This window comes from Euwallacea fornicatus, chromosome 32 (genome assembly GCF_040115645.1).
Source record: "Euwallacea fornicatus isolate EFF26 chromosome 32, ASM4011564v1, whole genome shotgun sequence".
Taxonomy (NCBI): Eukaryota; Metazoa; Arthropoda; class Insecta; order Coleoptera; family Curculionidae; genus Euwallacea; species Euwallacea fornicatus.
The window spans coordinates 866,025-883,874 of NC_089572.1; the positions used below are offsets into that span (position 1 = coordinate 866,025).

Sequence of the window (17,850 nt, forward strand, 5' to 3'; positions counted from 1 at the left end):
CGGACCAAACAAGATAAACCTGCGCAATCGACGTCCAAAGCCAATAGTCATCAAAAGGAGATTTTGCTATCTGTGTGGTGGGACTACAAGGGTATTCTTCATTTTGAACTGCTTCTGAGAAACCAAAGTATTGATTCGAATGTTTACTGTCGTCAGCTATCGAAATTGAACGAAGAAATCAAGAGAAAGCGTCCTGAACTCGCCAATCGCAAAGGGGCACTGTTCCATCATGATAGCCCTAGACCCTATACGTCTTTAATAACGCGTCAAAAATTATTGGAACTAAATTGGGAACTGATACCTCATCCACCATACAGCCCCGACTTGGCGCCATCAGATTATTATTTGTTTCGTTCTCTTCAAAATCATTTGAATGGTAAAAATTTCGATTCTGATCGAGCCGTTAAAAGTGAGTTAAATCGATTTTTTACTCCTAAAAATCGAGGCTTTTTCGAACGCGGAACTTTCCAACTTGCCGAAAGATGGCGAAGGGTCATCCACCAAGATGGCCACTACATCACTGATTATTGATATAAGTACATTCACTTTGAAAAAACATAAAAAATACGACATTAGTTATCGAACAACCCAATAGAATATTTTGATAGTAATACGAGTTCTTAAATACATATAAGGGTCCTATTAGCAGGTTTAACTTTACTAATTCAGGTACACACTTATTTACATATTATGCACTTGCTAATACTTAACTATTAAAATGCCGGAAGCAATTATTTTCATCGTGACTCATTCCATAATTAAGCGGAATTAAATCCAATTGAAAAACGCCACTTCACTACTACATTACACCGATTTTACATTGTAAACGTGAGATTGAAAAATCACCAATTCGAGCGTTAATTGCGTATTTTGGTTAAATACTGGCTTTGAAGGTATGTAATTTATTCGTGAGATTATTTTAGCTTTAACAACAAAATTACGGCACAGCGTATCATTATGAAACTAAAAATAGCACTCCTTAATGAAACAAATTCATGATAACTACCTCTTTAAGTAGATAATAGGTCATGAGACGGGGGGCACTGAATGTTATGAATATAGTAAATATGATGAGCGCTATACAGAGTAAAAATATAACGTGGATTACTTTAACCGAGACCCGTAACGTCACCTCTGATAAGAAAGTTCCATAATTTTACTACGCTATGATTATAGACAAGTATGATATGAGAATACGAAGTAAGACTAAGTAATTTTAGTTCATCTACAATCATGCAGGAAGTAGCGGTTATCACACAGCGCAAGTGAGATAACCAACTCATTGCCACACGTTATTACTTTTTAATTGATGTAGTGATCGCAATAATGTAGGGTTGTTCAGATTCGTTGCTCGTCGCTGGAATTTTTGAAAACTGTGAAACATGTAAAATCGGTTAAATTGAGACAAACATGCGCACGTTAATCCCCGGCAAAATTGACTTTCACAGTGGAAATAATCCGGCTGGTTTTGAAAATAATCGAAAAAAAAATGATTATCTCAAATTGTTGAAATTAATGTCGCTTCTTTATTGTCGTTTTTTATCCTGCATAAAACGGACCCATTGGATTTTCAGTACGAAGTCTCGGATTAAAAAAAAAAAACAAAAAAAAACGCAACAATATTAAATAATTTAAATTGATAATTAAAAATACGAACTACTTCATAATAAATTTTAACGATTGTTAAGCCAATGATTATACTTGCTTAAAGCCAAATGTGTTTCGTGGAAAACAGGCCAAATGAGTGCTAACCGAATCATTACCTCTGCATTAAAATCCTGGAAGAAACCGATATCTTTCAATTTCAAATTCATTGTATTGCTACGTGGGTTGCATTGATATATTAACAAATAGCAGAATCGCCCTATCTTTTATTTCCCGAGACACCTTGTATAAAAAAGTATTAACGACTTTAAACTCAGCTCATTTTCTCGTGTCGAAAAGGGTCACGAATTTATTTCTCTCATATACAAAAATGAATCTACCTGCAATGAATTGTGCACGGTGGATCAAAATTAATGCTTTTACGGCCAGGCACTAAACCTCAACAGTAAAAGTTTCGAATTAGGTCAAAACTAATTTTAAACAAACTGGCAATTTTAGCTGTTGCTCCATTTTTTTTTTTTAATAAAATTACTCCCGAGACATCTTGTAGATATCAATGAAGTGGAATCTATCGAAACTAGCTGGGTATCTTGGTAGCGGATGATTATACGAGTACAGAGTGACGTAATTGCCCCATCGACCTTGTCTGAGCGCGTTCGAGGCTGCCTGGTCAGTGGCCCGAAGGGTTGGACGTGTGATTAATTCATTTCCTAGATATGGATAATAGCTTTTTACACTTGATTTATGTCTATAGCAGACGCTAAATGGATTTACGTGTCGCATGTACCGTCCTCGTGTGTTATGGACTCCCCATTAAAATCTATTATTAATGAACGGTTTCCGCGGTGGCGTCAGGATAATGCAGAAAAGTGTTAGAATCATTTGCAAAATGAATCGGAAGATAAAAGAAAAATTTTAATGAAAATTCCTAACAGAAACAACGAGAGGCACTTTTAATCCTTCGGGAAAAATGACTGTAGAAGCCACTAAAAAACCTACCGTGGAGGACAAAAAGTACCTAGAAACTTTTTTATTTTTTAGTAAGGTAAAATTGAAGAACGAGTTATCAAGATACTGTTGTTATGTAATTGTAGACTTTCATCGTGATTGACTATTGAAAAGCACGGTTAACAAAATTAATATTGAAGGAAATTAGTTATAAATAAAACACATTTTTGAATTGGAGAAGTTTAAAAATTTTTATTTACGAAAGAATCAACATTATAAGAAAAAAAATTAACATTTGGGACGTGTTGCTTCGAGTTAATCACTGCCTGACATTGAATCAACAATATTCGCACACACTTTCTTGGAATTTCTTTTTCGTTCCTCAAATACCATTTCGAAAAATTTAGCCTTGTTACGAAAGTTTCTCAAACGGATGCGGCTTTCTAGGATTTTTCATAAATATTCAATTGAGTTTAAATCGGGGGTTCGCGACGACCGTCCAATTACACCCATCCTCTTAGAGGAAAACCAACTTTTTATTAACTCGGAAGTATGTTTTGGGTCACTATCTTGTTGGAATCTCATACACAGAGGCATTTCATACTCTGCATACTTAGCAACTTATTACTCTTTAATATATGCTGGTATTGAAATTTGTCCATTCTTTCTTATACGTCCACAATAGGTCCAGTACCCGTCCGACTAAAGCAACCCTCGTCCGTCACACTGACATCTCCATAGTCAATCGTTGGTACTTGGTATGGGACGTTGTATCTTTCACCCGCTAGCCGTCTTAGAGTGTCTACCATCCGATAAGGATATTTGAATTGCCTTTCCTCACTCCGAACAACGGTACGCCATTTTTGAGAGATCCAGTTCAAGTGATTCCAAGCAAACTATAAACGAGCCTTGATGTTCTTTTTTGGTAGTAGAGGTTTCTTGACGGCAACCCTTTCAAATAAGCCCTTACTGCATAGTCGACGTCTTGCAGTTCTCTCAACTGGAGATGAAATTCTTTTGAAATTTCTTGATTAATTTCACGAGCTGTCTGACGAGAATCCTTTTGTGAAATTGTTTTTGTCACTCTGTCACTTGCGGGGGCAGTTTTCCGTGGACGCCCTGTACTTTTAGGCCTTAAAAGACTTCTGTTGCTATTACGAAAAGCAACTATAATTTTCGATGTGGCACTTTTACTAATTTTTAGATTTTCGGCAAAGCGAAGAGTCACTCACAATCAGCACGATCTGTTGTTTTGAACCATTTAAAATACATTTAGTTTCATCCATGACTTATGGTATTAATACTGACAATTCACCCAAAATATTTTTATGCGTTTAGAGGAGCGACACCAATGGAAAGTTCCTAAACTTTTGTCGGCGGCAAAAACTTATCTCGTCTCACTGATGAGCATACACAAATCTCATATAATAAACGAACTTATACAAGAATGGTACGATTAGTGAGTAAGAATTTTGCGCATGCGAAGGATCTCGTGAAAGGCATATTTAAGCAAAAAATCAAAAGTTACTAAGTTTCTAAACTTTTGCCCGCCGCTGTATAATAAATGATGATCAGACTATAACTTCGTTAGAACAATTTTTAATAACAGAAACGATACTTTATAAGTTACGGTTTCTTTTCAAAAATAAGTTTCGGCAAGGCGATAATGAGCAGGATGGACTTTACGCTTTTCTACCTGGTCCTTGCAAGAAGGAAAAATCTGAACGAAATCTCTTTATAGGAAACATCGCGCATTAAATTCTATAAGACTCATCAAAGACGGAATATTCTTGAAATTATAATTGAACAAAAATTAGCTTCACTCTGTATAGTAAAAATTGATTCAATTTCTAAGGTTACGGTTATTGATTATTACATGCAGTAACAGATGAATCCGATGAATCCATCCCTCACTGCACATAACGAAAGTATTCCGTGTAGTTAATAAACTGGCCCGAGATGCTGTTTATAGACATACAGTCTCGTAATGGTCTACTGCTAAGGTGGCACTTTAACCTTTCTCCCGAAGGCGTTTATATGATCATTTTACATTCAATCTCTGTTAATAGACTCATAACGACCTTATAATGACTCTTATAAATGTAAAATGCACCCAAAGACATACCCCTGAATTGGCCAAATTTGGCCATCCGCACCACTTCGTAATGCAGTTTCTGCAATTTTTATCGGGAGTGGATTTCTGCTGGGAGTGATGTAATTCATGCGATGTAATAGATGGAAGAAATAGTTGGTCACCTCAATAATTAATTGTCTGACAGAATTTTGAACGGATACTCAATTATGGAATACCAAAGCCACTTTCTACCGGAACGGGTACCGCGCATTGCAAAAACTGCAAATAATAATGGTTTGGTGCCCATATGAGTCAACCGTGGTCGTGGTTACCGGTCCGTAGTCTTGTGTCCATTCACTGGAATTTCAAGGCAACCAGGCAAGACGCCGAATGCACGTCGCATTGAGAATACCAATTAAGAGATCAAAGTCAAAGGCAGCTTATTTTTGCACTTCCTAGCTCATTATCTCTAATCGTTTCATTAGTTTAGGCGTTAATACAGCAGTCGCTTTGGTTTTGCACCAAAAAAATTAATATCCGCCTAGCACTTAGGATGCTGCTAAGTTGTTGGTATGGACGTATTTTTCCTAAATGACTAATTCAAGTGCATAATAATTCCTAAAATAAGAGTAAGTCATTGTGTTTTTTCCACCATTAATTTGTTACTCTTAAAATACCCGTGCGCTAGAGCAAATGCTAGCAGACGCGCTAGTCGGCATTCGATTTCACGACTATTCTCCCTCGGTGATCTCCACCTTCGCAGGGGATCGTATGCTTACAAATTGGACTCATGGAAAATGAGCTTTCATCAAATTATTACCGAAGGAAAGATGCATGTGGCGGAAGCCATGAGCCTTCAAACGTCCATGCCTTTTACTCTCAAATGTTAGTTCGAGGTGCATTCGCCAGCACACATCGTACGAAAAGACCTTTCGTGCTCGTTAAGAGAATAAGTCATGGAATACGATCACAGAGTTCGCCTCGTCATAGAACTTTGAACGGTGCACAATTATGGAATGTTGCTCATTTTCTACGACTACAACGGAAGAAGACCCAAAGAAGAACATTTGACGATGATTGATCACACCGTAACACCTTCGTCAGCGCTTTAAAATGTTGTCGGAAAGCAGCCCAAGCAGTAAAAAATAAAGCCCGATTTGGATTTGATGACGAAAACGATGAAAGAGTTCGGGGCAGTTCGGGTGTGTGGACGAATTCTGAATTTGACCAAATTCACGAAGTACGTTCAAAAGGAAGCGGTTGGGGGCGAACGTTGGAGTTGGACGCTGGCGCAGGGTCGGTCGGGGTGATATTGATTAGATGTCAAAATGGTGGTACCTCTAAGATACCGAGCAATTTTCTAACGTTTTAAAACGAAAATGTTTGCAAAATCATCAGAAACCTTCGATTGCACCTGTCCCCCGACCATATGAGGAACATTCCATATACTTAAAGGCAACTTTTTGGGAATTAATGACATATTTCCACTTACGTTTTCCAAAACTCACCATTACCATGATACTGTCTAGAAGACCACTTCTCCCACTGATTTGTGCGATATTAATTTCAGGAACTCTTGATTCTTTCCTGATTATGCCTGGTATATCTCCCGGGAGCTACTACACGTACCATTGCACTGATATCTATTTATATCAATAACGGTTGAGGAAATCTGTTAGTCGTTAGTTCAGTGTTCAAATTAAGATAAGCTTTCTGAATGAATCAAATATGTAGTAAAAATACTCGATTTATTGTAACGACCTTCATGTGACTCAATTATCATACGTTTCTCCAAATCGATAAAATTACATATATCGAAAAATTTCCACTAGAAAGGAGGCGCTCTCTATGTCAGCCTCGAAAAACCTCATAATCGAATTAACAACAAACGGATAAATTAGTGTATTTAAGTAAAGAATTATAGAAACGTGAGGAGATTTTGCGATAACCACCTATTGCTTGGTTTTCGTCGGTCTGTAGAATTTTCCAGATCTTCATCAAATCTGGCATCGAACATTTGCAACACAGCATCGATTATTTTGCGTCAATCGTGAATTTGTCTCCTAAAAATAGCTTAAGAAATGGGTCCTGATACATATAAAAGTGATAGAGGTAGATCGCAAGTTTCGATGAAAGCATTGTTCCAATGATTTATTTAAGGTTGAAGTGCCAAATTTTTGTTTGCCCCTCCTGATGAGATCATTACTCCTAAAATTGTGTGACGTGTTTCAAATCTCCATGTACCCATCTCCATATCTCTGCATGACCAATAAAATGTTTTAAATAAATGAAATATCGTTTTTTTCCTACACGTGCTCAATCAACACCGCTCCGACAATTACACTCGATTTCTAATTTTTTCCTAATGGAAAATTAATTAGACCATTCATTTGATGGTTAGGAAGGCTAAGCATACGCTAATGAAATAACGCGGAGGCGATAATTCCATGTAAAATCAAGATCAACAGCTGGTCGTGGGTGTGCTTTTGGTTCGTATGGGCATCTAAGGGAGATTTTTCCAGTGGATATGGCAACTCTTTCCTCCAGACAAGTTTGTCCTTCTTGCTTAAGATTTAAGAACTCGGAAATTCCAGGAAATCAGCATCACGCAAAAGTGCCTATCTATTCCCAGTGTTTTATTTTTAGAAAATGTGAGAAATATGGAAAATAATAAAAGTACATTTTCAATGCTTTTTAAAGATGGGCTTTGAGATATTCCTTATTAAGTCTCCGAAACTCGTTTTCCTTCAACACCCTGAACATTCTTGAACACTGATTATGGTTTTCTTGACCAGCGGGAAAAAACTGTTTCATACATTTCCATGACTACCTTTGTCGATATTCAAGTAATTTGAACATTCAAGATGTGAAAGGTTCAAAACGTCATTTTTGCCACATTTTAGACGTGAAAGCCTAACAATTTCATACGGAGCACCCCGTGTGTTATGTGATGTCTTCAACTTGTTACTCATTAGTTACATATCACTCAAGCTAAATGCTCCTTTAGAACTCGTATACCATCCTCATTATCGTTCCTATTTTCAAAACAAATTTCAATTCTGTTTAAAACCAATCATTTGAAGAATTTCCAGCCAATAATAAACATTTATTTCATTCTTAAATAGAGCCTGGATCTCAACAATAACAAATTAATGACGCCCAACTAATCTCTAGAGTTGTCTGTGAACTACTTCTTAATTTGAGCATAATGCTACCGCGTTTCCTAGGGGTAATCCTTTATTTAATCTAAATTTTCGCCCCCTATTGCTGCTGTAAGGAGCTGTAGAGTCAAAAATCTACCCCTGCAATAGAAACGTGGGCGTATCTCGTGTTACTGAAGAACTGCATAGAGAAAGCTTATGATGTTTCCTTCATGTACTGTCAAAAAGATGAGAAATTTTATATTTTTTTAAACATTGGTAAAGATCGAGACTGTTTTTTTTTAGGTTTATTGTATATACACGGTGTCCCAATTAAAATTTGCACCCCTCGAAATTCCCAATATCATCTATACGTGGGAAAAATCTTAAAATGTGTAAATTTTAACTTGAGAAGAGACCAAATTTTATCTTGGTTTTGAAGTGATTTCTGCATCTCTCCTGAGCCCTGAGCCACCCCCTTAAAAGTTTTAAATGGCAGGAGGGGCAGAGTGATGCACCATTTTGAAGTAACTTCAATTCCTTCTGCAACCATATCTTCTTTAAGCTTGAACGATTGATTCTTCAGAATCACGAAATTATTGTAGACTCATTGAAATTTTTGACATTGTTAAGCCGGTACACTCCCGTCCAAATTATAAACAATTTTTTTTGGTAGAAATGGTCCAAGAGATGTTACCTTATGTGCACTAATATTTGAAAGTTATAACTTTCTTAATGTTGTCTTTCTGGCGCCATTTAAAGTCTAAAGTTAATGCTATATCACCTGCACCTCTACAAATGTTTCGAGAAGAAATCGTCACAGAATGTCGTTTAATCACGCCAGATGTGTTACAAACTTTAGAAAAACTTTTCAAAATCGCTTATACTATTGTATGGAAGTTGATGGTGGATATTTTGAGCAATACATTGGTTAAATTAAATCGTTTTTTTATAATCACTTTTGTTTCCTTTTACAGTTATATGGGCAGTGTTCTGAAAAACCAAACGTTTAAAGTTAAAAAAAAAATAATAATAAATAAATAATTTAAAAAAAACTGGTTATAGCTTTAAAATCATGTATCACTGGGCACTTGAGGGGTGTAAAAATTGCTTCGAAAGCAAGATAAAACTTGGTTATCTTTCACGTTAAAATTGACATATTTTAGTATTTTTTAGAATTTGGACAAAATCGGAGGTTTCATGGGGTGCAAATTTTATTTGGAATACCTTGTAGACGAAATCTGTGAGAAAATTGAGCACTGGGGCACTATGAAATATGTTGTATTATAGTATATACGAATTCTTTCTTGTTGTGCAACATATATTACAATTAAACTTTAAGTTATCTAACATCCTTAATAGATACTAAAGGTGATACTAGATAAAACTTGTAAATGCCAGTGACGGCGCAGTCGATTTTATATCTATACGTATTACCCATATACAATCAACAAACAATAAAAGATTATCAGGTATTATTTATTTAATTTTGAGATATTTTTCTTCGGAATTAGTTATCTTCAATGACTATTTTCGGCTTTTCACATAAAAAAATAGCCGGCATGAGAGCTCAATAGTTATTTATGCCAAAAGCACGTAATATAATGATTTATGAGGAGAATCGTTTATAGCCGAGCAAGCTTGCAAGCGAGTCAATAAATGCATAAGTCGAGTTACGAACGCATTACATACAACGCTTTATGTCCGGTTTCATGTGAATTTACTGATAATTTTCCTTGTGAAGTTCACACACTCAAACACTTTTAAAATTCATGAATTTCTCATCGAAAGAGGTTTACGACAATGTCAGTACCGCAGTAAACACGTCGTGTTACCTGTTTTATTCTACTAGGATTATAAACGAACCTGCTTAATTATATTAGGAATGAATCAATCAGTGGCTTCGAAATGGTACCGCAAAGGGCTCTTTACAATACAAATGTAAGTAAACTGGTAAGAGGAGTAGATATTTATCGTCTTTCTATAGGAAAATGGGATAGGTTTTTGAATTTAAGATTTTGTATTACAACTAGTAAATATATGAGTAAAGAATAATTATTCTCAGTTTGCATCTGAAAGCGTAATAATAAACCTTAATTGGGAATTTGACAAAAAGTATAGTTCGTTCGTTATTCTTTTTGTTCGACATCATGTGGCTTGTATGAAGTCAATGTCGCGCGATGTAGCCACGGTTTCATAAATTTCGATGATTTTCAGTAAACTGAAAACAAATTGTTTCACACTACCTATTATGTGCTATAGGCAGAGTTCAGAACCCAATTAATTGGTCAATTAAAAATAAAATGTTAGCTATTTTTTAATTACTGTGGTCATACAGTTGTACAATAAAGTATACATACACCACTCGAAATGTGGGATATTACGAAAATCTAGAACTAGGTTTTGAAGTAATCCGAAAAAGACAAAAAATACAATTGTATAACGACGTACTGTATTAAACTATTGACCGTAATGGTCAAATTTTTGAAAAATGTAACAAAACGCTCATCGTAAGGACAAAAAAGTATACAGGGTTCGCCATTACTCCGGCCTTGGTTCCTGGTGTCTTTGTATAAGTATCAATATGAAATGTTTAGTACGGTACTCATTTATATTGGAAAGCTGCATAATTTAATAGCAGTTTTGTTTACACAGAGTGTTCCGTTTTCGCTGGGCAGCATAAAGTCATATTTTTTTAAATAGCAACCCATAATTTTTTTTATGCCATTTGATGAAACCTTAATTTAAAAGGAAAGTGCATTAAACATTTTATAAATTGGTTGCGACGTTGCCATATTAGAGAAATTTCTTTAAAAATGCAGCGTCAGAAAAAAATTATCACAAAATTGGTGTTTTTTGAAATTTTGAAATTTGTTTTTGTAAAGTAATAAATCAAAGTCAGAGATACTTAAAAACTTTAAAATATTTTTTTAATGCACCATACTTTTTTTGTATAAGAGCGCTAATTTGCAAATTTTACAAATTGCTGAAACTCGTTTTTTTTTAATGGTACCCATGATTTTTTTCAAGTCCTTCTAATGTAGTTTTTAATTCTCTATTAATTTACAATAACATCTTTTCATCTAACATTCACAGTTATGGAGATATTTACAAAATTTCAATCAAATTGCAACAGGCATTGTTATAATTAACATTTGCAGTTCTAGAGATATTTTTAATTAGCATAGTTTTAATTTTTTAAAATATAAAAAAAATGAAAACTAATATTTGGTTGGTCCGCCTTTGCTTTCTGACACGGCCTCTAGCCTATTGGGCAACGATTTTACAATTTTTTTTATATCTATATATATATATATATATACAAAATTTTTATTTCTTCAGAAATAGGCTATCGACCTTTTGGTCTTTCTGCCCTTGAGTGTATACATTTCATTTTGGAGTCTCACTATTTGCAATTTTTCTTAAACTAGGTGTTGTGTAAGAGGGACTAATGCAGGGGGTAAGGGAATAGGATGTTAGGATAGGGTTTATGTTTGGAAGTGTTCTAAGAGGGTGTTTGTGGGAGAATGGAAGCGTGATTGTCTATTTTGCCTTGTTAGGCACAGTGGGGTCAGTCGTGCTAGATTGTGAGGATTGTTTATCCATTTTGTTTGGATGTGTTATAGTCGTTCCGTTATTCTTTTCATGTGCCTGCGTTCGTATAATAGTTGGTTAGATGGATTGTGTAGTGTGTTTTTTATATATTCTGTAGATATTTTGTTTCGCTCTTCTAGCAGAATACTCTGTAGGTCGTTCTTATTTGAAATTTTGTTGTTCCTGACTTTTGATGTTTCCTGACTCGGCGATCTAAACAATCCCATAAATTCTGAATGGGGTTTGTGTCGATTGATTGGGGTGAGCGATTAAGTAAGTGACGAACATTATACAGAAGCCATTCTCTAACACTTCTATTTGGTATGTTTAAGACAACGATCTTGCTGAAAAATCCATTAGTTTTCTAAATCCATTTTGCGAAGCGAAGGGATCAAATAGCCTTTGGATATATTTAGATAACCAAAACGGTCCGTGGTGTTTTCCATACAGACCAAATTCCCTACTCCAGATCCGGACATACAACTCCGTACCATCACTAACCGGCCACCGTGCTTTACCGTTGAAATAATATTTTCCAGTTTTGCTTTCCATTATTTTTTCGCCATTGTACCGAAATAAATTAAATTCACTTTCGTCACTAAAAACTAAAGTGTCACGAAACGTTTAACTTTTTTTTAAAATATTTTTTTGCAAACTGAACCCTTTTCTTTCTGTTAATGTCAGTAATTAGTGATTTCTTCCGTGAAATTCTGCTGTTATATCCAGAACTTCGTAAAACAACTATGTTCGTTTCGGGATGCACATTAATTGCCGTGATATTTGTAATTTTTTGAGCTATGTCAGTTGCTGTAGTAGATTTTTCTCGGATAATTTCGACAATTTCGCGCTTTGTCCTAGAAAATTATTTTTAAAATTGTTTCTCATTACTGTGTACACACTAAATTTCGGTTTTGACACGTTTTTGCTAGTTTCCTGAAGTAATTTTCCTCCTCGTTTCAATTTGACAATCATTTCACGCATTTCATACGGAATTGCTTTGGTTTTGTTGTCCATTTTTACACTTGCACTATTTTAAATTACTAATAATTGATCAATTAAGCAAGTGGAGCTCTTCACCTCTTCAACTGATTGTAAGCTAATAACCGGCTCCAAATTGAATGTAAAGACAATGGCGAACGAACCCCCCATCTTTTTAGACACCATGTACACTCTTTTGACCGTAATTCGAACGTTTTCCTGTATTTTTAAGAAATTTGACCATTAAGGTCGATAGATTGATACGGTACATGATTGTACAGTTGTGCTTGTTGTCTTTATAGTTTTTTCAAAACCTTACTAGGTTATCATCATATTTTGAGTGGAGTATGTGTACTTTATCGCACAAGTGTGTGTATTATGACCACGTAAAAGAGGCCTTTAAAGAACAACGAATGACTTCTAGCAAATCATTTATTAATTTAATTTAACATTCACATCTTTCTACATTTTTGCGAGCCGGTTTACCCGGTGTACATAAAAAATGCGTTAAAGGGACAATGGGATTTATCTCGGGCTCCACCTTTGGAAATTAAGCAGCTACGGGCCGAAGAAGTGTTACCCGCGGCTCAATAATTGTCTTCATTGTTCCTGCAGCAGTCACTAGCTCCTGGTTTCTGCTGCACAACCACTTAGGCTTTTCGAGCACACACAAAAGACAATAAATTCTCAAAAGAACGATTTATATTAGCGATCAGTAAATAGATTTGCCCTAACGACTTACGACGAAATCATTTACGAAACGCAAAGTAAGGAAATGTGGAATGGAATAATTTGGACGTTACGTTCGAGAAAAACATAATCGGTAATTTTATGGTAATCTAATATGAGACATCTGGCAATCTCATAAAAAAAAGTTGCCGATGATCTCTTTATATCCATGAGAAGAGGACTCAGCTGATCGTCAATTTATAAATTTAGATAGACATGATACTACAAAAAGTACTAAAAACGGTTCGGTTCCCTATCGAAATTCAATATTTACTTTTATACGTATAATATATTATCAGAATTAAATGTCTGAAATGATGTGCAGTTCTGTTAAAATTTTGCTTGTTCCAAATCTGCCCCTATCGGTCAATTCTGTATGCTCGCTAATTGGTGATGTGCAACGGAAATATAACGAATGAACGGGTTCATTCTAATATACAGAGTGTCCCAGAATAAGGGGGTCAACGCTTAACGACATATTCCTTGGTCAAAAATATATCGATTCATGGTGGTATACGAAATTGGTCCTTTCCGGAGATCAAAGCTCTTAAAGTCTCACTTTTAAAAAAATTTTTGCAGGTAAGTCGAAAACGGTTAGATGGATTCTTACGAAATTTAGTGTATTATCTTGCTCCTTCTCGGGGCACGTTCGACGGGTAAAACCACCAGGGGTAGTGGTCAATTGCTACAAGGTCGAATGTTAAATACACCAGAAGTTTTTTTATTCCTTCATGCAAACGATTGTTTTTTTTTATGAAATTCCCGGTCAGTTATGCAACTTTTTTTACCTTTTATTGAATTTTGATTTGAAGCCTCCATCAGACGAAAAAAAATTAAAATTGTTGATAATGTCAGTCAATACATATCCTTCAGAAGGAAGTAAAAGCATACACTTCGATAAACAATTAATTTAATAAATGCCCAACGTGACCACCCCGTTCTCGAATACAGAGGTTCACGCGTCGAAGAAAATTAAATTTTAATCTTCCCAACATCATTGGATCATTGCGTATTCCATCAGCTGCTTGCAAAATTCTATACCTTAGGTGGTCTTCAATTTGAATAGGAACAGCATACACACGAGATTTTAGCGCACCCCAAATGGAAAAGTCGCAGGGAGTTAGATCTGGAGATCTAGGTGGCCATTGAAGAGGGGCATCATTTCCTCCATTAATTTTTTTTCGTCTAACGGAGGCTCCAAATCAAAATTCAATAAGAGATAAAAAAGTTGCATAACTGACCGAGAATTTCATTAAAAGAAAAAAAATAACCGTTTGCATGAACGAATAAAAAAGTTCTGGTGTATTTAACACGTGTATCTCCAGAAGGAAACAATTTCATATATAAGTATATCACCATGAATCGACATATTTTTGACCAAAGAATATGTGGTTAAGCGTTGACCCTCATATTCTGGGACACCCTGTAGAAATAAGTACATTCTCTCAATTCGGCATTGGATAATACTTTGTTCTCTCATTTTTTCCATCACGACGCATTGCAAGGCACTTTCAAATGCCTATTCAATATAAAGCAAATTTGTTCTCTCTGTTTTCAAGATTCCAAATTTCTCTTTTAGACAGAAGACTGAAAAAATTCGTATCACATGATTAGTAGATATTATGTTTACTATGTATGTTTAAAATTTAATCGTATTCAGATGTCCGTAAGCTCACATATCATTAAGCACATAGACATATTGTTATTTTTAGAAATTACAAAATTTCATTCGGCTGAGATTTGTTTTAGTTACGTCCGCATATTTTAGTTTTGCGCTTTTTCGGTGGACCAATTCAATTTATTTGCCAAATACTTAATTGATATTGCTATATTTGCAGTGATTTAGCTATATAATTCTTGTTAAGTTATGAGAAAAATGCAACAAATGAATATGGCAACATTGTTTTTCGGTTTTATCGACTGAAAACCGACACATATTTTCAAAAATCAATCGTATGATCTGATGAAATGGTACGTACAGCGATGGCCACACAAATAAGAACGATGGCAAAACATATAAAACTAATTTATTATGATCAAAATTTTAAAAAAATTATTACAATGATTTACTTGAATAAATATTCACTTCTGATGAATATGTTTAACGTTGTTAATAAAAACATAACATACCACCAAATAAACAAAATTCCTCAGGACAAATGAATAATAACGATTTGAAAATATATTGTTATTAGCTCGATTTGTTGGTTCTTGCGCATTAGATAGCACACTCAAAAGTCAAAATGGATAAACAACATATTACTTTGAGCTTTCGGAAGGCAATAATATCACTAGTGAACAAACGTTGGTCTTACAACAAAATTGCTGAGCATTTAGATTGTTCGAAAAGAAAAGCTTTCAACACCATGAAACATTTTGACTTGCACCAAACGTTAGAAAACCCTATAAGAAAAAGAAGGCAGCGAAAAACAACCATGATATTTGATCGAAGAATAATAATTCTTGCAAAACACAATCAAAAACTCACATTAAGTCAACTGCAAAAGGAATTGCTTAACAATGAAACTCCCACAGTGTCTACGGGAACCTTAGAAGACGTCTGAATGAAAATAACTTGTTTAGAAGAATTTCCAGAAAAACAACTTTAACAACAAAGAAAAATAGGACCACTCATTGGGAATTTGCGAAGAGTCATATTGAATGGACAACTACACAGTGGAGGCATATTCTGTGGTTGGACGAAACTAAAATTAATAGGTTGACTTCTAATGACTGAACTTATGTTGGACGAATTCCTAACATAGAACTCAAGGCAAGATATACCGCAATAACCATTAAGCGTGTATGTCTTTGTATGGTGTAGGCACCATAGGAAAAATCGATGGTATTTTGAATATGCATAAATATCTAGGTATTATTAAAAACGTGATGCTACAATACGCAGAAAAAAATCTACTCTTTATCTGGCAATTCCAGCATGATAGCGATCCCTAATATGCAGCGCAGATTGTAAAGGACTGGTTAATGGAAAATCAAATTTGTGTTGTTAGTGGTCTGCTTGCGGTCCGGATTTAAATCCCATTGAAAATTTGTGGCGGTATATAAAGCAAGCCTTCGGGAATAAACATATAAAAAATTTGTCACAATTGAATGAAGAAATTCAACTGATTTGATATGCAATATCACAAGAAGGATGCCAAAAGCTAATAGAATCCTTACCTCAACGTTGTCAAACAGTCAGTAGAAATAAAGTTTATAAAACAAAATATTTGTATTGATTTGAATGTGCGGATAGTGTTTTGCAATTAGTTTAATCAATATCCAATAATAAGAACCTTTTTATGAGATGAGGGCAGTTGTTCCTAATCATTTCTCCATGATAATTTCCGTTTAATTTGTTGTAAAATAAGTTTTTCTTCATAATAAAATCTACAATATAGAAATATTTTCATTTCAACGAAGAACCATCTTGATACTTATATTAAAGTGTTTTTTTTTAAATCAATACGTCTACTTTTCTGAAATTTTCAAGCCGTTCTTATTTATATGTCCGTCAATGGACACGTGAGCATTCTTTGTCCATGTTGAAATTATTAATTAATTGTCTGAAAATATCACGAGGTTATGGCTCCAAATTCCTCCCAAGATAAGCGCGAGAAAATGGTAAAAGGGCTGTCATGAATCCCCTAGCATTTCTTGTTCATGTTAAGATCATTAATTGGCATTATCTGAAAGTGGTACAGGCTTTTGGTTCCAAGCTCTTCCCCAGATTAGCGTGGGAAGAGAAGGTTGTTTATAAATCCCTTTAGCGTAGGTGAAAATGACGTTTAGGGGTTCGGTACCCGTGGGAAAGAGGGTGGACAACTCTTCCATCTTATCGGTTCTCTCACGAAGAGGGGATGTGTTCTGTGCATGGATACCGGGTTCTATCGGGATATTCCATTTTTAGTTCGCGGAGAATAAAGAAGTGCTCCGAGAATTGTGCTGTTTCTCTCCACCATTGAGTCGCGAATCTTACATACATTTCCTCCTTGAGGAATGCTTCAATGGTGACGAATTCGGAGAGATTGGAGGTAGAAATAACGGGACAATCTGAACTTATCGTACAAGGTGGTCTCCTTTATAATACCACAACTTCATCAAACCGTAACGTTAAAATAATAGTTTCTCGTCTAACTAAACTTCAATTTGCCTGCAAACGCTTCGTTGGTAAGACACTTCTGGGGTGTTAAGTCAAAAAGTAAACTCGACAAAGTTTTTTGAAACAAATTCACTGATGTTTTATTAAAATTTGCTATCTAGGGACGCACGTCAGGAAAGCGGCACGAATCAGTAAGAAGAATTTAAACAAAAGCTCACCAAATCTAAAAATGCAGCTCTTGCAAAAGTAACATGAGAAAGTTCCATTACACTATTTTTTCAGTTTAACGTTAACCGTGGTTTGGTGAAATGCGGGTAATATAAAAGGAGCCACTCTGTATTACTAGGAAGAATGCCGATGCGATAGAAGATGTGTTCTGAAGATTATTCAAAATACTGTAAAACCCAAAGAAAACCTGTTCTTTAATTTCTAACATGTTTTTTTTATGAGAGAGAATTATGTTCCATTTTTTTTTCTTTTACACGATCCATAGCCCATACATGTCAGTAATTCTTAATAAACAATTCCATGGTTAATCCCTGCCGTCTAACAGACGCAAATGTACAATATCAATTCGACTTAAAAAAGCAATAAATAAACAACCCTAATGCACCATAAACATGGGAATGTAATTTACGTCTGCTCAGTTCAGACTGCCGACAAAAGTATGATTCATTTTA

The 17,850-nt window shown here is 35.1% G+C and overlaps 1 protein-coding gene across 3 annotated transcripts in view; it reads right to left on the reverse strand.

Annotated features, from left to right (window-relative positions):
* Madm (MLF1-adaptor molecule) overlaps positions 1-17,850 on the reverse strand; it is an 88,280-nt gene that overhangs the window by 58,322 nt on the left and 12,108 nt on the right. The window contains exon 1 of one of the 3 annotated variants that reach the window (XM_066299125.1): positions 6,136-6,159. The exons of the other annotated variants lie outside the window; for them this stretch is intronic. Coding sequence (XP_066155222.1) covers positions 6,136-6,144 — 9 coding nt within the window. The 5' untranslated portion in view covers positions 6,145-6,159. Of the gene's footprint in view, positions 1-6,135; positions 6,160-17,850 lie in introns of those variants that run through there. 3 annotated transcript variants of the gene reach the window in all.